This window comes from Vanessa atalanta, chromosome Z (genome assembly GCF_905147765.1).
Source record: "Vanessa atalanta chromosome Z, ilVanAtal1.2, whole genome shotgun sequence".
Taxonomy (NCBI): domain Eukaryota; kingdom Metazoa; phylum Arthropoda; class Insecta; order Lepidoptera; family Nymphalidae; genus Vanessa; species Vanessa atalanta.
This window is the reverse complement of record NC_061902.1, coordinates 10923028-10949484: the sequence shown is the minus strand read 5'-3', so window position 1 is coordinate 10949484 and position 26457 is coordinate 10923028. Positions and strand designations below refer to the sequence as shown.

At 31.7% G+C, this 26457-nt stretch overlaps 1 protein-coding gene across 1 annotated transcript; it reads left to right on the top strand.

Moving 5' to 3' along the window:
* Positions 1 to 959: 959 nt before the first annotated feature.
* On the top strand, positions 960 to 26228 carry LOC125076190 (protein grindelwald). The gene is made up of 5 exons (XM_047688218.1): positions 960 to 1111; positions 10983 to 11192; positions 17726 to 17791; positions 19990 to 20123; positions 20747 to 26228. Exons 2-5 carry the CDS (start codon positions 10991 to 10993, stop codon positions 21062 to 21064), a joined length of 720 nt encoding a protein of 239 aa, XP_047544174.1. The 5' UTR covers positions 960 to 1111; positions 10983 to 10990; the 3' UTR covers positions 21065 to 26228.
* The last annotated feature ends 229 nt before the right edge of the window (positions 26229 to 26457 follow it).

Genomic DNA, 26457 nt, shown 5'->3' with positions numbered 1-26457 from the left:
CGATGTCGACGTAGTTCCTACCCTTTCATGTATTCAGGTAGGTAGGTATATTCACCAAAAACTTCGAGAAATTTCCTACCGACGTATTTCGGTCTTGGCACGATATACCTCTTGAACATGACCTTTATGATGAGACTGATTTATCGACATATGAAAGCACAATAATAAGACATTTTTCTTCTTTATTGTATTTTCATATGATTGTACATGGAATTTAAAACAGATTTCAGGTGCTAGTGTCATTTACGGACATTTTATTCAAATAAAATGCAAATAAAGATTTTAAGTACGTTTCAACGTAATTTCAGTCGTGGAACCCAAAGTCGTAATTCGCAACACGTGGGCGTACGACAGGGCTCACGTAGTCCTGAGAACTCGTTTGCTTTTTCACGATTTTTACCATGGAACCGTAAAAAAACTATTTACAGCTTCGCATTAAATATAACATTTCTTTTTTTTTTTAATTATAAATAACTTAAAAATTAATCATCATAATCCTAAATATAAACAAAACTTTTATATTTAAGATTGTGGTCGAAACATATTTATTTGTTGGTAAAATATCTAATGACGTATTTTTCAAACATATTTTAAGCAAAATACTACTAACTCGTATACTGCGCATTGCACCGACTTTAGATTTTTCAAAAAATATTTACCTAATTAAAGAATAATTCCTACTGTATCTCTGTATTATAATAACAATATAATACTTATACTTTATTTTATTTTGATTTTTTATATAGATTCAGGTTTCAGTTACTTTTTAAATATTTCAACAAATGTAATAAGTGCCTACAAGTTTGTATGGATAGAATACAACGAGGTTGAACTCTATAAAACTGTATAAAACTCTATTGTACATCGTCAAGCGCACACTTGTTGGATGCACTGTGGATACTAAGTAAATAATTACATTTACGCACACAAAGAAATTTTTCCACCAACACCGAAGTCGCTCTACCTGCGCAAGAGTCACATTCCGTCACCCACCTTCACGATTGGCCGCCGAGGCTGTGAAGGCTTCGAAACAGTTTTAAATTAATTTTAGAAAGTTGGCAGTGTTAATAAGTGTATACGTAGTTTAGTGACAAAATGATAACGGCCTAAGGTGAGTTGTGGTTCTATTTTTATTTATAGTTAATAAGTTTAGTGATTGTATTTTTAGTGTTAAATAATGCCTTTTCTTATCGTATTTAGCGTATCCGTTTACAATCGTGTCATTAGAACTTGAGAACGTTTTGATCGTATTAATTTACTGTTTAAAATAATTGATGGTATGGAATAACTTTCGAAATGTACAAAATAGCGCCGTTTATTGAAACATATTTTGTTCACTCGTTATTTTCTTTAACATGATATTCAAAGTATCTTAATAATTTACTCGCTCATATTTCCATCTGCATACCAAAGCTAAATTTATTGCGTTTGTAGGTTCACACTTAAAGTATTTATTTACTTTTAAATTCAGTCACCCATTTTTTTTTTTAAATTGCTCATGTTCAAAATAATGAATAATAAGGAGTGCATATTAAAATTAATTATTAAATTATATATATTTATTTTATTCGTTTAAGATAGTCAATAAATACACAATAAATATTCTTTAGACTATCATTTCCTTAACTGGCGCTTTAAGTCTTAAATTAAGAGTCTTAGTGCTATTATGTAAGTATTTATGAAGATTTAGTAATCCGGCTTAGACCAATTTTTAATCACCTAAGGTTAATAAATTTTACACATGAATACTACAATATTTAGTCATCACGATTATTTTTTTTAACCTCAATCTAATATTAACAATGATCTAAGACGTTTTTTCTCAACATTTTATCTAGATGAGTCATTTTATTCTTTGTAAGATAGGCTAAGAGGTGTATTGTAGAAGTTGTCTTTTGGAATTATGTCAGGTGTCTCTGGTTATTAAATTCAGAAATATAATACAGTTTTATTATACTAACAAAATTAACAATATTATCTCTGTTAGTATTTGATTAATTTGTATCTTAATACATCACCTTAGTGATTATTAGTAAATAATGAATGTTTTAAAGGTTTTGTTCAAATTAATATAATATTAAATAAAAATATTATTTAATAAGTATGTAATATTAAACAAAACTTCGGGCTAATATAATTACATTCTGTGTGTTCCTTTGTAATCCCATTGAGTACATATTTATTATTGCAAAACAAAAGGGTTTCTCACTGTTCGTCCAAATACTGTAAATCCATATCAGAATCCCACGCAAATGGATGCCGCGAGCAAAAATGTTCGTAATATTATTCAATTACAAAATTAAATGAAAATCTCATACTTACATACTTATAGAAGAGTAATTTTGGATCAGTAGATAGAACATAATGATAAATGTGTGATCAACGTGGATCACGGTGATCCCGTGAATGAACCCGAAATCCGGGCAAGCACTGAGTTTCATAATCTTAATTTGTTATAATACATCTCGTACTCAGCGGGGAAGCAAAACATTATAAGGAAAATTGCATGTGTCTTCTGACACAAATGTATTTGGAGAGTGACAACATTTTAGCATCATTTTGGATTAAGCTCCAAACTCTTTGCCCGACAGTAGGACATCAACGTTAACTTACTTTATCTTATTCCGGTATGATTTTACAAGGACTTATGAATAATAATTAAATATAAAACCTTATATTCTAGATATAATAATAAACTAATACAATATAAATACTCTAGTATAAGCATAAACAAAAAAATAGTTACTAATAAACAAGTGGATTACAATTCGGTAGATAGCCCAGCGTCGGACAGAAAAATCCCTTCATTTTTTTTATTTTGTTTATTTCTAGGACTATATGATTATGCGTTTATTTAATAACAGATACTACAAAAATCAGCCGGTTATTAATAATTTTATAATGTTTTTGAACCAAACCATCTGTTTCGTAGGTCATACCTTTTTCTTGTTTTACGTCAAATTATCTCTAGAATAAATTGAAAAACAAAAACTTAGTAATGAGTCTTAGACAATTGTCATATCGATTTTCCTCTCAAACGATTATTTTATCTACCTATACGGACGTTTTTGTGTACGGAAAATTTGGCCGTCTCGTCGAAATTAACCTTCTCGTGAAGTTTCATTTTGATATGTATCATTAAAATATTTTATGTAAATCAACGAAAGGAGTTATATTAAAACCGTGCGATTTAACATCGTCATGTTGTTTGGTATTACGTATCTATATATAAAAATTAATACAAGCTTAAAATGTTAAATATTAACTGATAGTAACGTATTGTCATTTTTAATTTATTAAAATAACATTCGCGATAGTCAGACATATCATATTGCTATTAAGCTCGTATAATTCTTAATATTAATTAAATTATAACAAGATACAAAGCATCGTGATTAATAATAAATCATTGTAACAAAAATTAATGTATTGCATTTTAACAATATATATATTACTGTAAATGCTCGAACCTTTACCGACATGAGTTGGTAAATGTAAGTATTAATTAAAAGGGACGTCTTTTTCGGACTTTTACCATTCCAACCTAACCTAACATGTAAATCCTAAGATTTACCAAGTGAATGACGGTAAAAGTTCGAATCCCAAAGTTTTATGGACATTTACCATTCATAATCGGTAAATCTTAGGTTTAATGGAAAATCTTAAGATTTACCGTAGTTCCACCTTTTACAGTAACATATACATTCAATTGTAAAATTTAAAAGAATCGTTAAAGATCGTTTGTGTGCTAAAGGATATTATAATACTAATGACTTTTTAGTTGATTGCACACCTTGGAAATGAAATAATCGCCTCCAGGCTGTTTCAAATAACGAAAATACGTTTATTATTATTGGACATGAAAACATGAAATATATACTACTATACTTGTGAAAATGAAATAAAAGAAAAATATCCCGCGGAGTTTTTACATTGACTTTGACAATGGCAAATTTAAATCATAAATGATGTTCAATTAAGCTTATATTATGTTTTCTCTTTATTATTTGAATAGTAATGCAACGCTACTACTGAAAGAATATTTAATTAATGAGAAAACTTTACAAAACGTTCCCTGCGTACACCAATCGGAGGACGCGCTAATGAGATATAAAATAAAATTTACACGAAATACACTTATTTATTACGAATAATTAAAACTCAACTAATTCGTCTGACTACCTCTGTTGTGTATGTAACTACGGAATAAATTATTTCATACTGTATGTATATCAGTCAGTTATTTGCTAGAAACGGAACGTAAATAAAATTTCTAAGTTGTCACTGCTCTGAGGGCAATTCCACTAACAAATTGTCACTTTGTCGCAATCGAATCGAAACGTATATTAACTGTGCCTTACATTCAATCCAACAATAGTTAATCATCAGATCTTAAAAGTTATTCACGTCTGTAATTACACTGGCTCACTTAGCCTTCTAACAGAAACACGATAATAAAAAATACTAAAGCCGTACATTATCAATTAATTTTATCATGTTATACAACATATACCTAATATATTTTTCATAAAAATAAAATTATTATTAGATATTCGTTTAAAATTTAGAATTTTTTGGATTAGTCTTTAAGTAAGACTGATCCAAAAAATAATTATTTATATTTCTTAAATACCAAGACGATCGCAAAATCTTCTTTTGTTCTAAAAGCAAGTAATTATTTTCTTATTTGAAATTACAAACCAAGTAAATTGTTTTTTATAAATATAAATAGGTAAATTAATGTATACGGACATGGCAGGCGACATTCGGGATTGTTTAAGGAAAGTCCTTTCTTGTCTCAATCTTATGACAAATCACTTTTAATGAACGGAAGGGAGATAAGAGGCGTTTCTTACATCGTGATAAAATATAAATCATTTTCATCATCGTGATAAAATATAAACATGTACGAGTACAAAAAGTGAAGTAAAAATATTTTAAAGAGCTACAATTTTAAAATTTCGTGATAAGATATTTCGAGGTAACTCGTGTTTGTCGTTTCATCAGAATAGAATAGGTGCACCTTACTTATATTACCCAGGGTACGTTTTCGAGAGACACAATATCTGGGTGGGAAACGGCTCATTATGTGAGCTTCGTTCTCAATAGGAATATAGAGACGATGTTGTCCTAAGAGCCAACAAAGGAACTTTTTGGGTTTCGGAACGTAAGCACCTCAATGTATAGTGTGGTGATACGACGCTAACAGCTATAGCATTCCTAAGTAGCGTCAGATATGTAGCCGCCTGAAAACATCTGTCAAATCATTCTACTATGTATGCAATAACGCCTGCGGAAATGGCACATAAGTAAGCGAGTGACGATGATATTTATATATTATATATGATGACAATATAAGTATATGAGATTACTTATTCAAATTGTCTGTATTCAAAATAAATAACACTTATTTTTGACACAGAATTCGCTAAAAAAACCGAAAAGTTTATCATTATATTCAAATATTTAAGCAGCTCGATACAAAGATAAGAAACTACATTGACATGAACACATTTCAAAACAATCGAATTCATGCAAATTTTGTTTTTATCTTTAAAAAAGTAGAAAGGGATCCCGATGATAAGTTATGTATATTGTTATATATCTTATTATAAGTATATTTTATTGAATCGCAAATGTAACACAGTAATACAAAAGAATTAGATTTTGTGTAGCGGTAAAGTACTTGGTGAATGGGTCCACACAAAGCCCTTTGGTACTCTGGAGCACATTACATAAGTCAGTCAGTCAGTCAGTATTCCTTATTATCGATCAGTAATGAATATCCGGTGATGGAAGTGATGCGGTTTTTTATTGTGACCACATCCTATTATATCCCATTTTAAAATATCCGAACTCAATATTCATATCGCAGGCCTCGCTTATATTCACTATTTTAATATGTAATTCTACGAAGGTCAGTTAATTACTTGTTGGTTATTTAATATATAAATATAACAAAAGTTATTCCTAAATTAAACATGTATTTCTTTAGAAAATGGACAATTGTAATGACAATTGCTTGTAATGTCTGTGTTATGAAAATGGCGTCCGGTAAGTATGTATTGTCTTTTGAGAGCAAAACAATTGCAAGAAAATATCTGAAATATATCAGCATTGGACGTGTCATATCTTATAGAGTATCTAGCTCAAAATATTTTTTTGAGGTCGGGAGGAGTGTGTGGCTCATGTTTGGCAGCCTAAGGTTCGTCATAGAATATCTCAATCGTAATCATTAGATAACTTTATTACGAAGCAGATATTGCGATGTTGAAGAATTTGATTGGCTGCCTCATTAATCAGTCCTTACTCCAAACGTCATTATATAATAATAATTATATCGTTTATTAAATCTAAAGCTGAAGTGTCGAAAGTACGGAACTCGTAATGGTCACTTTTTAGGAAGAACATCGTCATTTTCAACACATAGTTATTATGTTATATCTTGCTTGGATTACAGGGGTATAAAATCCATGTAGTCCCCGGAAGGTAGACCCTAAAGGGCTTTCCCATTAGGGTCTACCAGGATAGGGACTTCGAGAAAATTGAAAGCATTATTATTTCGATTTTATTTGGAATGTGTTTGGAGTTCGGTCCAGGGCAAAAAGATTTAAAACATAATAGGTACAAAACTTTTAAATGTGGATGCTTCGAAAATTACATCAATACTGATTCTAACATCAATACTGGTTATTACGATATTGAATAGTACTACCGTTCACAAGAGCACTACTTTCCTGACAATATCAGGCTTAAAGGTAAAGGCACTTTGCCATTTTCAGTGTTAAGTTTCGTCAGACGATGCCTCCTTAACTTGCGAGGGAACACTTTCGTGTCGTGTCAGCTTTTTAATAGTTCGGTAATTATCTAACAAAAACGATGCACTTTCTCTGTGGAAAGAAATACTTACGAAATGTGCAATATGTTGACCAGCATGGTAGTTTCACGTGAATATTTTCTGTCAATAATATCATCATATCTCATCCATCGAATTAATTTTAGAGATCTATTTAGAGCTTGGTGGAACTTTGGGATAGGTTTGACTGTTGTAGGTCGGAAAGGACTTAGTAATTTGGTAGACCAAGTTATGCAGTCGATCTTTTGAATTCGAATTACGGTAAGGTGGGTCGCAAACAAGTTCAAATGCAAATATTATTCTTCGTTAGATGACATTGCAACAAAGCAGCTTAAGGCAGATGGGATACCGATACTACAAGAAATACCAAGTCTCTTTAATTTTGTTTTTAATGGACCTTCCACCGGAAACGTGGAACATGACTAAGGTGATGATGTTTTCAAAAGAAAGAATGAAGAAGAAAAAAAAATCTTGAAAAATACCGTTCAGTTCAAGAATCAAGAATTACAAGAGGCGAGACAACTCGGCGAAATCTTACCCCCATAGCAGGCCAGTTTTCGATCTAGCTAGAGTACATAGTACAGTGTACATGTTTGTATTGTTCAGTAGAATGTACATAAGATTCATGAATCCAGTCAACGTCACTTTATACTTTGTGCGACTTACGAGAAATTCTTTCAACACCTAGACAATACTCGACTTACATCGACATATATACTATCGGTGACAACGTTTATTTTATTTATGAGTTTAAATAATTGTTTTTTTTTTTTAAACACTGTTATACAAACAATTGATGCAAAATCTAATGGTACGGGTGCAGTAAATATTAGGAAAGTTTTAATTTCTTACATGCTTATGTGGATGTGACAAACACTCAAGTGAGCCCAAGTGTAGACAACAGTCAATTTTATGTCATAGCCACAGAATGTTAAGGAAAGCGGCAGCGACACAAAGGCGTGGGGAATGCCAATGCTGTATTTATTGTTTTTATCTCATTTGTATGCAAGAGAGCCTTCGTCGCTCGAGCTCCTAAAGGCTCTCGGTGAATCTGTGCTTGAACAAACACATACAAAACTGTATTTCAATAACAATTAACTTTGTGTAGGTATGCATTTGTATATCGTATTTAAACAATCAATGTCCTAGTTACTTGTGTCTTTTCTAATATTCGGGTATGCATTTATTTATTATTAATCAGGTACACTATTATTTATTTTATATATTATTATTATTTTTTTAATAATTTCAAATTTAGAATTCGAAGTCCAAGAGTAAATGTCTAAAATAAAATAATTTATTAATTTTGGTAAAATACACATTGCTAATATTGTTTATCATCAAATACTCTGTCAGAATTGATTTCAAAGGATATGCAACTGTGTAATGTATGACGTGTCAAAGCTACCGGATATGATTGGCGAATACTGTTCTGGTCCGGATATTACACCGAGCTGTCTCAAATGCTGTTTGCTCACCTGGCCAGATAACGGGCGTATAGACAAAGTGCTGCTTGAATAAAAGCCAATAAAATATTCACATTGACAACTATGGCGTTGGCAAAAAAGTTAACTTTTCTATAATGAAGCAATGTAAAATTTTCATAATTTTATTTATAATAAAAATAATTATTTTTTAGTAAAATTATGTCTTTTGTTTGTATTGTACTTCATTATAAATTATTTCAATATTTTTATTAGGCTTAATGATATCCGAATGTGAATACTACTAGATGTCTTGACTTATTCTAAATAATAGCAGTTCTATAATATCACCGAAAACCAATTTAAAATTTAGTCTTTGTTAATAAGAGAACCCTTGGTTGATTTATTAATTCATGACCTAATTAATGCATTTAATAAGTGTGCGTTAGTCAAACGATTTCCGAGAATCAGATTGAGTTCGCTTTATAGAATAATATTTTGTTAAGCCGCAATTCCTGTTAGAACTGGGATTATATTGATAGACAGAAAGTCTTACATAGCTTTAGTTTTCATAGCGATTTCAGTTTCAGTTTATATTTACAACATCCGATGCAATATTCATATTGCATTTATGTTAGAATGTGTAGTGCAGGATTAATATTTGCGTGAAAATCCTTAGATATCAGCCATTTCGCCAGATGGATCTACGAGAATTCTGACTGTTCATAAATCTTTTTATGTAATCGTGCTTTCTTTTATCATTCATTTCCATTAAAAAATAATTCGCTCTCATCACATTTCTATCAGAATCTAAAATTCCAATTAACTATAGGTTATCATTATACGTGCTTCAATGTTATAACTACATCAAGTATCAGTTGGACCTCAAGGTGATCTGGCGTTTAGATCACTGCACACTTCGCATATGTCACGTATAGTTTTAGTTTATTAGTATTTAAATTTCATTTATTAACGAAATGCAATAAAATGTACAAATATTTCAGAAGTTTTTTCTTGACTTTTCTTTTATTTCATTAAGAGTTTAATGGAATCTATCCTCTCACAAATCTCATATTTAAAGGAAAAACATATAAATATTACCATTTTTTGTTTTTAGATCGTTTGTTCTTGTGTTCATTTGACCCTAGAGAAACACAAATATTGCGAATGTCATCTGTCGGTCCCTGCGTTCATAATTAATTATTAATCAAAAATTTGTTAGATTTTGAGCAATTTACACAACTGATGAAATGCCTAAATTTTAATTTTATAAAATAGTAAATTAGCGTTAAGTATGATTATTATTTAAGACGTGATCGATGTCGTTGACCATATTTTCCCTTGCGGTAGTGAATGCTATGAATTATGTTATGAGGTTGTTAGCTTGGTTACCTAGCAACTATAATAAAAACTGTGCGATCGTCTCCGTCTCAGTGTTGTGTCCTTGCTGGTATTTATTTGTTATCATGTTCAAAAGTAATATAATAATTAAACCAATGTTTCCACCTTGATAAAACCTTTATTGTATTTATCAAAATTAAATTTTCGTGTTAAAATGATTTTATGTGATGTTGGTACGTATTTTAAAATTTTTATTATATTTTCCTTCACAAAAAGTTAAACCGTGTACAATTTCATATTCACTGTTTAGAAATACAAACGGAATTAATATAAATTATATTTTTTACAAAATTTCAAGGCTCTTCTGTTAAACAAGCAACGCAAAAGCAAATTATGCTAAAATTAATGGAGTCACGTAAAATAATTACACGAGTATTTTTAAGCTGTTGATTTTTCATAAAACAATACTATTAAAAATTATAAGTAGTAGGTTAAGTGCATTATTGGTCTCTGAGACATTATTTTAATAGATATCGATCCAGTAAAGATATTTCAAATTACACAAGCTCTAATTTTAAACTATCAAATAACTTAATAGAAGTAACAACCAAAATTAACTTTCAATATCTTAATGACCTTATTAGCAGCTTACAATTAACTAAATATTTTAAGTTTGTGCGTTACCGCAAAAGGAACCTATTTTATGTTTAGCTTCCCTTTGTATTTGTACAGTTAATATTATGATAGGACATTCAAAGTTTTTTTTCTATAGTACACCTGTTCTGTAGGATAATATGGGGCACGTTTATATGTATCCAATACCTGCTCGCGCGCTACCTGCTCGATGAGTCATAGCCTCTATAACGCTTGGATTTTCAACAGTATTTTGAACATTAAAGACGATGACGTGCTGTGCATTAAATTCTTTATAGACTACTTTACTGTTTTAGCGAAAACGCGTCTTAATTACACATAGTTTAAGAATTATTTCTATTTGAATACTCATTTATTGAATTGCTGGTAATAAAATGGCTTAAAATATAATCAATATTATTAACATAAGATATTAAGAAAATACTTTGATGGATAATGTCACTTATTCCTTAAAAAATAAGTTGATGAGATAAAAAACGGTCTACTTATGATAATACTAAAATGTTAGGTGATATTGAAATCTGTGACAACATAATTTCTCGAACCTAGGTAACAACGTCTATAATGTTTTTACATAGGTTGTTGAATTATTATTTTTTTTAATTTTAGGGCAGAGTTATTAGGCTACATTCATTGTTTGCGCCCAAACAAGCATGTCATTAATATAAAATCGACGTGTTATACTTATGATCCTTAATTTGTTTCAGGCAGTATAATGTCTCGAATACTTTGTCTCTTGGCAATTCTTGGCATAGCATCAGCCCAACTCACGTTGGACGGCATCAGATGCGGTCAGCTGACTTGTCAACTTGATGAGTACTGCTCGCCCGAGACCAACCGATGCGCGCCATGCAGCGTCGCTTGCAACAAATCTCATCACAATTACGACTCTGGCCTTTGCATCAAGGAGTGTCAAGGTTTGTTAGTTAGAAGGTTACAAAAAAACGTACTAATTGATATCTTTTAAGGGAAATGTTATTTATAGACGTAGTCGTTTGATTATTCGGACTTTTGTTATGAAGATATTTGCTGGTTTGAACTAAATGACATAATGCATTGTAACACCACTAGTGTCACGGTGACATAAATTTAATTTAGAGCCTAGATATTGATGAAATAGATAATATTCTTTGAACATTTCGTGCTGTGAAACTAAGATGAGTATGTAAAGTTATGACGATGACTAATATTCATGTACATAAAATAATAATGGGGGCCGTTTAAGGAAACAAAAGCGAATATGAACTTCAACGTTTAAGCCATAGAGTTAATTATCGTTCGACCTCGAAGCCAACAACCAGTTTCGTGACCGCAACGCGCCACCTTCAATACGTCTCTCTTACTCTAACCAATTGTGTTTCACTCACACACCGGTTAAAGAATGTAAGTTTCTGGTCAAACATCTTTGTTGAGACCATTTGCAAATCATATTGTTACGTTATCTCAGTAAATAATTTAGATAAAGTCAATTCAAGCTAATTCTCATAAATATAACAAGTTAAAAATCGTCTTAACTTAAACCTTAACTTCTATGTATTAATAAACGATAACTTAAGTTCAAGGAATGAGTTATATTAAAACCATTATATAACAGTCACCTATCATTATACAATGGAACGATATAAGTTAAAGAAAAACAGTTTCTTTAAGATAAGATAAGATTAATCAACAAACCTTATTATTCATTAAAATAAGACTTTTTGTGTCAAGATACTTGGATTTAGGCTCGGATTCCAACACAGGACTTATTGAGAACAATAATTGTGAATACTATCGTCATTATATATGTGGTTATTTGAAAAGAGTATGCGAGTGCCTTGCCATTTCTTCTCGCTGAAACCTGGTGGTAGAGTTGAAATATTGACGATTCAAAACTGATTCATTTGTAAAGTAACTTAAATAAAGTATGATTGATTTAATTTAAATATTCAAGTTACTTTCCTTATTAAAATTTTTCATCAAAATAACCATGCAAGTCGCTTATATAGATATATTTGTGTAATTAGTATGTACGATATGTGTGATTATGCCAATGGGACAATTGCAAGCCAGATTGTCAGTAAACGAGCTCGGATGCAAACAAATAAACTGAACTGGAACGTAAATCTTTTAACGACGAATATAGCCATTTGCCTCTAGTTTGTTCAACGAGAGTAATGTTCCAGAACAGATATATATTTTTCGTTATTATTTACTTTTGATTATTCAAGATAGTAAAAAAATTGTTGTAGTTTCGTTGTTAAGTGACAAGGCAAATTGATATAACCCGAGCTCAGTCAACAGGTCATTGGCGAGGGTAGCAACAATGCTATAAAGTTACGGTCGGCTGACTTTGACAGTACTACGCAACATGCATGAATGCGTTCGAGTGTAAAACATGTACAAGTGTGAGTCGAACCGTACTGGGCAGAACAGGTACCTAACCTACTTCTGTAACAAACTAAAAAAGAACTTGAATGCAGATTCTCGGAAATTCCACCTTTGACAAATAGTAACGGATGAAAGTTCGTTGAAAATAATCTCTCAGGAACAGTCAGTTTTTAAAATTAAAAAGCCTTTGTGTTAAATCCTTTTTAAATGTCGTACCTTTAAAATTCTGTCAAGCAATATATGAGAATTTTGTTCGAAGCAAATATCATTTACAACATTTTCCCAGAAGCGTGAACGGTATTGTCCATAAATTTAAAGCTGCCTTTACTAGTTAGGTTCAGTACAGTTATACTGAGATGGAGTATGAATTTTGAAGTAGACAAAGTCGATACATACAACTGTGCTTAGAAGATTTATATAAAAAAAAATACATATTCGATGTACATTTTAACTAATTTATTATACCAAACGACAGTTCAATATAGGTTCAGTGTCGTAGTTTAAAACAAAGTCGCTTCCCGCCGTCTGTCTTAGATCTTTTAAGCTATGCAACAAATTTTAATGCGATTCTCTCAATAAACAGACTCAATCAAGAGGAAGGTTTATAATAATAACACATGTTATAGTCGAGTAAAGTTGTGAATTTCAACTTTCCTTGCGGGATTTTTATTTTTTTATGTTTTTTCTCCAATCTAAAATTTGAGTTTAGATCCTTATTGTACCAAAGTGAAGCTAGGAAAAGTAGGTAGTTAATAATATAAGGATTATATTTTTGCTAAAATATTTTATATTATATTATATTTTTATTGTCTATTGGTTGTTTGAATTTGAAATAAACTTTGTTTGCGTAAAAATGTAATTAGTTTTTCTTTAATTTAAAAAATACTGTCCGCATATAAACAGAGCAAAACCTACTCCGACTTAATTAGTTTCTTCTGTGTGCTTGCAGATCGTGCTTCTGTATAATGAGCTATTGACACAGACGTTTAGTATAATCACACATCACTATCATAGTTTTAAATATTGTTTCAAGTGCCTCTAAAAGTGCTGCCTCTGGGCATATGTTCTATTAAGAAAAAGCATGAACTGAATAAATCACCAATCAGTACCCTGATTCTGTATGCCACCGAAAACATAAACGAACTTGTAACGCGCTCGCGTCGCATTATTGGCTAAAAACGGTATTCCTTATGCCCCTGTCAAATCAAAAACAAAACCTAATGTGATGTTGTCTTAGATTTTCGCGATTATTACACATTGAAATAAAACTAGTTTTTAACGGATTTAATCGCGTATATTAATTATTTTAACATCCCGACGTTTCGAGCACTTTGCAGTGTTCGTGGTCACGGGCAGACTAAGGTGACATTTGTCTGTTCGAATTAAAAAGAAATATTATTTACAACTACCGCCAACGATTTCTTAATTGGTATCTTGAGTAGCGTTCCGGTTGCACGCAGAAGGCACTAACTGTATCTTTAGGTCTTGCAGTCTGTTGGATTTGGGATTTTAAATTTTTAATAAGTGGATCCCAAGTGTTAGAAAGTCTCCAACCATCTTCTCTATTGAAGTTCGGATGTTTTTGAATTTCAATAGCCTCGCGTATCATTCTAGGAATGAATCTGTGTTCTCTAGCGAGGATCTGTGGTTTATCAAATCGAATAAAATGGTTAGGTTTATCCAGAGCATGTTCACAGACTGCAGACTTTGAAGAACGCCTATTTTTGACATCTCCTATATGTTCCTTGACCCTAGTACCGATACTTCTCTTTGTTTGGCCTATGTAAGATAAACCACACTCACATTCGAGTTTATATACTCCCGCAGTTTGTAAAGGGATATTACTCTTGATAGGTCTCAAGAACTGGCTCACTTTCTTATGAGGCTTGTAAATGGTTTTAATCGAAGCTCGCTTCAAGATATTGCCAATCCTGTCTGTAACTCCCTTCACATATGGTAGAAATGCAGGTTGTCGCTCAACTGTGGGTGGCTTGATACGGCTTCTGCGATGCTGGCGAGGCACGGGCAGCTTGTTCTGGTGGAGTGCAAGCTTGACCTGAAGTAGCTCGTCCTCTAGGTGTTCAGCATCGCAGAGATGGTGGGCTCTCTGAAACAAAGATTTGCCAACGGTAGCTAACTGACTAGGGTAGTGGTGCGAGTCACCATTGAGGTATTTATTAGTGTGTGTGGGTTTCCTATAAACTGTGTGACTTAATGCATTGTCAGGATTCCTGATAATAAGGATGTCAAGGAAAGCTAAAGAATTATTTGCCTCTAATTCCATAGTAAATTGAATGTTTTTATTTATAGAATTGAGATGTACTAAAAATGCAGATGTCAGATCACTAGGTAGTATTGTGAAAGTGTCATCTACGTACCGTTTATAAAACCTAGGTGTTATTGGTCCGGAGCGAAGAGCCCTCTCCTCTAGGTCTTCCATGAATAAATCAGCGACCACGGGGGATACTGGGGAACCCATGGCTACTCCGTCAACTTGTACATAGAATTCATCATTCCACAATAAATAACCAGATGTGAGGCAGTGATGTAACAGCTCTGCATATTCAATAGGCATGTTGTGTGTCTGTAGCTTCCTCTTGACAATTTCGATGCAGTCTTGTATGGGTAAGGATGTAAACAATGACTGGACATCAAAACTAACCATTGTCTCGTTGTTGGTTAATTTAAGGTCTTTGATTTCACCAACAAACTGGTAAGAATCCGTGACATACGCCGCAGTGTGTCCTCGGAGGGGTGATAATATCCTTGCTATGTGTTGAGCCAATCTATATGTTGGTGTATCGATTTGGCTTACAATAGGACGCAGCGGAGCATCAGTTTTATGGATGTGCAAAGCCACCTAAACTGTATGGGTTACCTAAGATCCATAAAACTGGTGCTCCGCTGCGTCCTATTGTAAGCCAAATCGATACACCAACATATAGATTGGCTCAACACATAGCAAGGATATTATCACCCCTCCGAGGACACACTGCGGCGTATGTCAAGGATTCTTACCAGTTTGTTGGTGAAATCAAAGACCTTAAATTAACCAACAACGAGACAATGGTTAGTTTTGATGTCCAGTCATTGTTTACATCCTTACCCATACAAGACTGCATCGAAATTGTCAAGAGGAAGCTACAGACACACAACATGCCTATTGAATATGCAGAGCTGTTACATCACTGCCTCACATCTGGTTATTTATTGTGGAATGATGAATTCTATGTACAAGTTGACGGAGTAGCCATGGGTTCCCCAGTATCCCCCGTGGTCGCTGATTTATTCATGGAAGACCTAGAGGAGAGGGCTCTTCGCTCCGGACCAATAACACCTAGGTTTTATAAACGGTACGTAGATGACACTTTCACAATACTACCTAGTGATCTGACATCTGCATTTTTAGTACATCTCAATTCTATAAATAAAAACATTCAATTTACTATGGAATTAGAGGCAAATAATTCTTTAGCTTTCCTTGACATCCTTATTATCAGGAATCCTGACAATGCATTAAGTCACACAGTTTATAGGAAACCCACACACACTAATAAATACCTCAATGGTGACTCGCACCACTACCCTAGTCAGTTAGCTACCGTTGGCAAATCTTTGTTTCAGAGAGCCCACCATCTCTGCGATGCTGAACACCTAGAGGACGAGCTACTTCAGGTCAAGCTTGCACTCCACCAGAACAAGCTGCCCGTGCCTCGCCAGCATCGCAGAAGCCGTATCAAGCCACCCACAGTTGAGCGACAACCTGCATTTCTACCATATGTGAAGGGAGTTACAGACAGGATTGGCAATATCTTGAAGCGAGCTTCGATTAAAACCATTTACAAGCCTCATAAGAAAGTGAGCCAGTTCTTGAGACCTATCAAGAGTAATATCCCTTTACAAACTGCGGGAGTATATAAACTCGAATGTGAGTGTGGTTTATCTTACATAGGCCAAACAAAGAGAAGTATCGGTACTAGGGTCAAGGAACATATAGGAGATGTCAAAAATAGGCGTTCTTCAAAGTCTGCAGTCTGTGAACATGCTCTGGATAAACCTAACCATTTTATTCGATTTGATAAACCACAGATCCTCGCTAGAGAACACAGATTCATTCCTAGAATGATACGCGAGGCTATTGAAATTCAAAAACATCCGAACTTCAATAGAGAAGATGGTTGGAGACTTTCTAACACTTGGGATCCACTTATTAAAAATTTAAAATCCCAAATCCAACAGACTGCAAGACCTAAAGATACAGTTAGTGCCTTCTGCGTGCAACCGGAACGCTACTCAAGATACCAATTAAGAAATCGTTGGCGGTAGTTGTAAATAATATTTCTTTTTAATTCGAACAGACAAATGTCTCCTTAGTCTGCCCGTGACCACGAACACTGCAAAGTGCTCGAAACGTCGGGATGTTAAAATAATTAATATACGCGATTAAATCCGTTAAAAACTAGTTTTATTTCAAAACCTAATGTGGTTTAAATCATAAATATAGGAATTGAATCGGATCGTACTTCGTGAAATCTCTCAAAAAGCATAGACTCCATGTCTTATGGCATATAGAATACTATTTTAAGAAAACGTATTCGTGTTAGGAAAACACGTTTGTGTTTCTTATCGTGTTATGACGTCACTTGTTTTAGCTCATTACGATTTGTGTCATACAGAATCAGGGCCTTGTACGCGATGTAAACATAAATTAAGTACATTTAAACAAAATCTCTTGGTGGTACCCACTCATCAGATATTCTACCACCAACCAGCAGTACCTAATCAGTATTTTTGTGTTTCGGTTTGAAGGGCGTGTGAGCCAGTGTAACTACAAGCACTAGAGACGTAACACCTTAGTTCCCAAGGCTGGCTATATAAAAAATATTTAATATTTCTTACAGTGCCATTATTAATGGGCCGTGGTGATCACTTACCTTTAAATCCTTGCTCATGGACATTAATTTTAGAAAAAATGGGTTTACTGTCTTGATTTGAAGTTAAAATGTTAAAAAACTTCAATAAAAAATCTATACCATCGATTAAAATAAAATGCTAATGAAATTTATTTATGTTTTTTCAGGATATTTGTTGGACTTGAGATACATGCGCAAGTCGGAAAGCATCGCTCCGCCATCGGATATTAACAGTGAGGATACTTTTTTACTTGTGCTACTTGTGTTACCTTTAGTACGTTTACAAATAAATAAAAAAAATCCAACATCGAACAATATTTACCGTGCTAACTATTGCAACTTTTATTACTTTTATAGAGAGTAATCTTTGTGCATGGCTTGCTGTCTGATATAATGTAATCGATTCTTTAATTACATTACATTACCGATTAATAATAAAACTACCAATATAAAAATGTTTACGCGAATTCAATATTTTTTAAATAAAAAATATAATTGCGCAGCGAATGATTTTCTTTTTGAATGTACTAAATTGATCACAGTTTTACATTTCTTTGTATTGCGAATTTTTGGCAAACACAAATAAAAAATTGCTATTGATATATTTCCAATGTTATTTAAACATTGGAAATATGTATGTTTTATTGATATTCAATCCATTTGGTTTTAAGTAAATAAAACAAAAACTCCTATAAATGTATTTTTAAATTAAATGAGTAAAAGTACACATTTTTATTTTATGATGTATTAATATATATTTTAGCCAGGAGATGTGTTTTATGCAAAATTTTTAGTTAAGAAGTTCTAGTTTATTTAAATGTGTTTGCTTTGCGAATAGCGAATAATATGCGATAGAACAATATTGTATATATTTTACATAACATGGATCTATGTAAATGATCGTTATGTACAGGGAGCAATTCTGCTAACTTATAACGGATTTGGATTCGTTCAAGAAGTGCTAATAATTCAGGAGATATTCTAATTAATTATAACTTGCTTTTGATGCGTGTAATACTTATATATAATATTTTTAATCAAGAGGTTGTCTAGATGTCTGAGTATGTACCGCTTTTGTTTCATTAAAATATGCATATACATAATAATTTATCAGCTCAGCTATATTGTACATTACAAACAGTTCTTGAATGATATATTTCTATTTATTATACAACATAATTCCTTAAACCTATTACTACTTATTATATCCATTTTAATTTTACTTTGGAAGCTCCGATATAGCTTCATTGACGTTAAAAATGCATTATTTCGTGAATCCATAATGAATATCATAGATTATTCAAACTCTCGACCAATATAGCGTCAAATTGATGTGAAATGTTATTAATTTAGCTTATATACTCTTGCGGTTGAAATACGCTCAACGTATTCGTGTCTGTGCTTTTTCTCTGAATTACAAATTAAGCATTAAGATATACGAGATGACGAGTGCAGTTTACAGATTGCTGATATTTAATTTAAGGGCCTCGTGCGCTACTATCGTTGCTCTACACTATCAACCGGTAGCGCTTTGAATTTGTTAAAAATAGGTATAGCATGATTTGCCGATATCCGTTTTTGGGATATCGCAGATGCATCTGGAAGCATCTGCGATGAACTGTCACTTGTAAATTAAAATAAATTTCAGGGAAGCAACAAGAACCATGAACAAAAAATATGACCCGTAATGCATTTTTAAATAAATTTGTAGCACTATAAAGATTCTGTATTGATTCGAACTTTAATTGTGATAGTTATAAAATTTAAGCCAATCATGTTCCGACACGCTCTCCGGCTCTCTAATAACATCGCTCTATGATAAAGTTAGTTTTGTAACATGTTTAAGAGTATAAAGGACTTAAGTTGTTGGTGCTAAGATTCTTATGATATTCTTCCTTCTTCCATTTCAATTGTTACAAAAGCTTTGCGATCTTGTTGCGACTTTTATCTTGTTTACTCAATGTAAAAATGATTTTTATTCTGAGATTGTAGTGCAGAAGTAACGTATGCGTACACAATGTATTATTATATGAGGAAAATTTGAATTAACAAAAATTTAATATATATGTTTATGAAAATCATGCGTAAAACTAAAAAGTTCTGCTGCGGCTGCTTGCAATTTCAATGTGATTTTAAGTAAAGAAACCGAATTATCCTAATTAAAAATAGCGATTTATCGAATTATTGATATTTAGCGAATTACCATTTATACTGCTTGCACCTCGTGTCGCATACTTGAAAGTGAAATCAATAGTCATGTATATCATCGAAATGAGCATGCTTATTACTAGCAATGATTTTTATACATGCCACTGACTAAGTCATAATTGCTCGTTTATATAAAGTAAGCTATTAAATTTATATAAAATGCGTATTAGCTAATAAGTCTTTTGTATTAAGCTATAAAATAATTATAAATTTCTTTGTAAAGGTGTCCAGCGTCAAGCGCAGACAGCGTTGATTGTGAGCAGCGTGGCTCTCGCTGTACTTCTTTTAGTCGTTATAATACTTTGTAGAGGAAGACTGTCCTGGAGATATATCAAGCAAAAGTTACAACCGAGTAAGGTTAGAATAATTTAATATTTTTCAATCTATAAATTATAAACAATCTTATTATATTAATGCTAATTATCTTTTTAGTTTTTTGTACACCGTCATTATGTTTATAAATTGTTTTTTAAAGTCACTTTTTGATGAAATACCACGTGAATGTATGTAGCTTTAAAATATAAACCCCAAATATATTTTGTCGCTGTTGTTTGTTTATTTATAATAAAAAAACACATCATTTGATTAAAAGTGCCTCTATGTTTGGTTTTGTTTTACTCTAAAATATTTATCAAATTCAGTACGTAAAAAATAAAGCTCGATGGCTTACAAGCCCGTCCGTTATTCTATTTTCCCAGTAGTTCTACCGTCAAACAAAAATACTTTATTTAACTGTGTTCCGGTTCAAAAAGTGAGTGAATCAGAGTAATTACGTGTACAAGGGACATAACATCCGCGGTTGGCGGCGCATATGAGGACTAAGAAATTATTAATTCTTACAGGCCCAGTGTATAAACGGGACCATTCCTGAAATAATATTTTGAGTTCGTATATATTAAAAATAATCACTTATTATAATAGACGATTTTAAATGAATAAGTGTATAAATTTTAATGTTCCCATAATGTATAATATTTCAGAATCGCGTTAAACAATACCCGACGGACTTAACACATCACAATCCACACGCTGAGCTCCCGAAACCTAAGCCCGAATTGAAATTGGAAATACGAAATTCCGAACCACCGAAGCGACAAAACCAACAGCCACTCAACGCCAGGGATTTAGATACTAGAACACAAACTGAAGGTAGCCAGGGAGCTACAACACCGAAGACCATAAGCACTGCTCTTAGTAATAGACATCCGGCTGAAGATACGACCTTAGATTTTTCATACGACAACATGGGTATGAATGTGACTCCACCCGAACAACCGGCAGCTAGTCATAAATTCTGAGAATCGATTATGACACTCGGCAGTAAATCCGTGACATTTACGAACGTTACCTAGAACAATCAATAGTCGTCATCAAATCGTTCATCAAGAATTTGTGGCCAATCAATACGGTTCTACTAATTTGAAACGATATGATGTTTCAACTAAGTAGTTACAATAAGCGGAGGATCGCTTTAAACATTTCACAATAGTAATAATTTCAAACATTTTTTAATATTCCATTCGTCGCTAATCACTAAAGCCAAACGTTCGTCCGCAAAATCGAGCAACTTAGTCGACTCATTAGCGGAATTACGAAACATCACACAGTTCATAGACATCACAGACTAATATCAGGTATTATACGTAATGTTAGCTGAACAGGAAGGAATATCGTCGGATATCACTAATTGATAATATTAAAACATGATACGGCATTGTGATGCATACTTAATTACATAATATTGAATGTATATCTTATATTTGGAAATAATTTTAATTGAATATATGAAACTTAAACTACGCAGCATACTTTATAATATCGATTTAGGAAGTTAAACGAATAAAAATGTAATATATAATGTATATGAGATTTATATTACGTCATCATTTTTATTATTTAGAATTAGTGTTAATAATGATAATGAGTAATATTTTATAATGTGTGTATTCATTAAGCAATACTTGTAGTTGTACTCGTTATGAGAATACATTTATATTGTTTATAATTTATCTGTTTGTTGCCAGATATATTTATGGGGTAATATCGTTTCTGGTAAATAGGTAAATAATAAAATTTTGAACTGCAAGCATTTAAATTATACAGATATTAATCATATACATAGATTATATTTACGTGTGTATGTAACGTGATTTTAAATGATGTTTTTTTGTATGTATTTGAGTGGGTGGGTGATTTTAATTTGAGAAGGTGAATTTGGGATGTATATATTTCCTATTTCACCCGAACGAAGTCGGAACGGGCAACTAGTTCATATTAATGTTGAAAATGATATAATAATAGTAACAAAGATGTATTCAATAATGAAACTATGATAATTGATAAAATTTTGAAATATAGTTTCAAAATTAAAAGGCCTTTAACTGCCTCACACACAGCACTTTTAAATAAATATTGAATATATTGATTAATCTACCGATGAACCGTTACTCGAATACATATTTCTCCGAACTGCTTCTGTAAATGTAATAAACATTTTAATTACTTGCTTTAATAAAGAGTTGAACTCTTGTTAAAATAAATATTTCAGCATGGCTGATGTAGTTTTTTATTTAAATGTTTTATTGTGTAGTTTGTATGTAATTCTGTATGCGTTCTCATTAATCACTAGTTATAAGTATTTCATAAAATTGTATGTGTTTACGCGTGCAGGTTCGGTTTTATTACGATCTGTGTTCATTTGTCCGTCTGTGTCCGTTTGAATACTTACGTTTTTGTTAAGATTTATCGTTTAAGTCGATTATTAATAATAATTTTTTTCATATAATTGTGGATTATCCCGCTTATTTTATATGAATGCAATGCGACGTCTTACATAGTACACGGAAAGGTGCGTGATCTGTTTAAACCAATAATTGAACTCATTTCAAAATTTACATTACTTTTTTCTTTACCTTTACAACGAGGAGTACTTGAATCTAAGATTTTATCTAAATCTATACTGATATTATAGAGACGTAAAATTTGTTTGTTTGTATGTAGGGGATAATTTTCGGAACTAATGATCCAATTCTAAAAATATATCACTTAGAATGTTATATTATTCAACCGTATCGTATCAAATACACCCGTGCGAAACCGGGGCGGGTCGCTATGTATTAATAAAGAGAGCAAAACCACGATCTGTCTTTTAAACATTTTTCGTTTAAATTTCAATCTCAATTCCGTTTAACTCTAAGTTATACCGCGGAATATCATTGCAATTTCATATCAACATTCTAGTTATTTCGTGGAATAGGAATGTTCCCATGTGACTTGATTACTTGAAGTACTGCGCCAGGTATATTAATGCGTAATGAGATTTAAAAGTACAGATATCTTAATACAACTATATATAATAGATATTTGGAAAACAGTTTTTGTGTATGTATTGTATTTACTTTTCAAATAGACAGATTAATCCTCGTTTGTCTTTAAAATAATAAATTAGGTAACTGATTGTGGTTAATGAGTTACTCTTAGTTATAGCTCGACCAAATTCAGTATCAGTAATATTTTTTTTTTGAATTTATATAAAAAAGCTTTTAGTAACTTCAATGTTCCACGATGTAATCTACTTCCTTGTCACATTTCATTACAATGCGTTCAACTTAGTGTTTGAGTAACGTATGTACCAAGCACACGCCTTTGCATTTATAATCTTAGTAGGACTTTATAACAAAACACAGATTATACGGTAACTAGAAGATATTATATTATTAATTAAATAAAGTACTTAAATTCAATTTCTAAACGAAAAAAATCACAAACAAAATCATTTATAGTGTGTTTTGAATTCATATGTAATATGTACTTAATGGTAGCAATTTTGCAAGAACTCACTTCGTAGTCCACTCGTGAAATGTGAAATATTACGGCGATACGCCATTTTGATACGTGTATCATATACATTTTATAATTATGATAGTGGATGTCGCATATAACATTCCGACATTTCTCGCTCATGTTCTGCGGTGAGTTCGAGTTTCTTCTTACAGAATACCTCCATAGTTTCCGAACTATAAACTGCGTATATCTATAAAATTACTTCCAGCTCTTACAACGTTGCTTCGTTCAACGTGAAATATACAAGAAACATACTTTCATTGTTTTTATATTAGTAAGGAATTTTCTAGAACAGTTTATTATACGAAATATAATCTACGTGTGTACATTCATACTATCCGTGTATACACGTATATTCAGCGTACTAAAAGTTAAGGACGAAAACAATTTAGTTTGAATTTTTTCTTCAAATTTTTATACGTTTATTTTTTTCAGGACAGTTGCTTTAATGTTTAAAGACTTTTTTTAATAATATGTTTTTATTATATTATATTTAATATCTAGTGTTAGGTGATTAAGGATTTAATTATTATAGAGAGTAATTTTCACCGTCCATACGATACATTCCAGTATTTAAGAAAGAAGGGGGAATATTACATTCGAATAGTATTAAGTATAGATTTTAATTGTAAGAAATAAGAGGTATTCATTATATTTTGTAAAACAAAATAGATTAAATTTTCGAATTAATTATTAAACGTATTAAATTTATTAATGATAAATGATTAATTTCCGATTGAGTATTTACGTTGTAGGTTTAACAAACGAAGCTAATGGTATGTCCGATTTGTTATAAGGCATCGGACATAATTGTAGTTTAAATATTTATACTGACGTTTTTGATATACAAGAATAGATTCACGCTTGTCACGTTAGTAGTTCGAAGCGGGTGAAACGGCAAAATGTAGTTACTTACGTAATAATTTTATATTCTACAACTTCGGAAACGCTCCACATCTTCTGGAATAAGTTTTATTACCATACTTATATTGGTTTTGTGGATTTTAATTTTTTATTACTAGAATAAAAACCTTCTCATTTATTACTATAGATTACAGCCTTTAAGCAAACTCTACTATTTGAGTAATGTTTGCTTCATAAGTAAGAACATTTTCATATAATGACATATTTAAAATCCGGAATGCAAATATGTGTAAACCACGTAACAGCCTGTAATGTTCTACGGCTGGGCAAAGGTGCTCTCTTAAGGAGAAGGTTTAAAGCTTATTCCACCACGCTGCTCCAATGCGGATTGGAGGCTGTTTAAGTTACCGTGTTTCAAAGGACACATGCATTTCAGAGATGCAGCCCGCTGACATATGCGGTAGTTTATGCAGTAATTAACAGTTGACATCAATAATAATTACAAACTTAAGCGACAAAAGTTATAACAAAAATACTACGTCGTTTTTCCGTACCGGGAATTTGCATTCGCTTTGATTTTTGACTACATATAATATTCCGTACGCTCCATCCGCCCTTTGAGATAATCCGTTACAAGCAGTTTATTTTCATCGATATTATAGAACACAAGATTAATTATAAACAAAATAAGCACACGAAAACTCTGCAATGTTTCTGTCGAGAATTACGTCAAGAATCTAGTGTGAGTTTATTATATTAAAAAAATTAAAATATTTATAAAATTTATAGAAATTGTTGTTTTATAACACGATATTCCGATTTTATTAATATATTTAAGCTACTTAGATTAAAAATGTTTAACTCCGAATAGTCATTTTTTATTAATCTTTCTGATATGATATACAATAGGTAAATACATTTGTATCTCGTAAAAGTTATTCGAAATAAACAATTCCATATTATAGAATCATTTTTGTAACATAATTTTGAATACGCATACAATATAATATAAATAATCTCGTGAAATAAAACCGTACTTTGAGTAATTAAAACATTTTACACTCGATCGTAAAACGTAGTAAAGTGACTTAGGGTGATGGCGATATTTTGATACGTGTTTTTCTTTTTATTGGTATTATAATTATTGTAACAAAAGACGCTTATAAGCAATATCACTTTTTGACATTTTGCGATCGGTTTCTCAATAAAGTTTAGAGATTTTTCTCACATAGTAATTTAAATTTACTGTCGAGATACGTAGAAGTAATATCAAGGTCTTAATATTCTGCGGCAATATTATACTTAAATAGGGTAAGGATGTATTTAGCCCTAATTATTTTATAAAATTATGTACTTTCAAATTTTTAAAGTAACATTATATTTTGAAAAGACAAAAATAAGTTAGTGTGTATAATATTAATATAATCACAAGTAACTTTAATATTTTTAGTAATTTTAAGATTGTATGTATATATTTGAAGCCCTTGGGAAGTCCGTCCAATTGATAGATTAGTAATTATTTTGTTATAAGTGTTGATATTATTATTATTACATTTTTATACGTAAGTGTGTCATAGAATAAAATCAATTCGATAATGGAAGGTAAACATTCGCTACTGTCGATTTTATTAATAAATTAATATTTAATTTAAGTGCTTATTGTTATTCTCGATTAAATTTGAAATAAAATTCTAGTAATAAAACAATAAAAATCTTTATTCTATTTATTTACCGCCGCGACACAAGATCGTGTTAATTATACACATATATACGTAGATCTGTTCACTCATGAAGTCACAATCCTTCACGTTTAATTATCGGCGTGCATTACCAAATATAATCGAATTTGTTTTTTTTCTTTTCTCTATTTTTGTATTAGTCATCTCACGCACACTAAGACATGTATGTAGCGTCACTCATACTAATGCAAGCCTATAATTTTGCGTGTAGGGCCGCGCTTTCATGAATAGTACGATATTTTAAG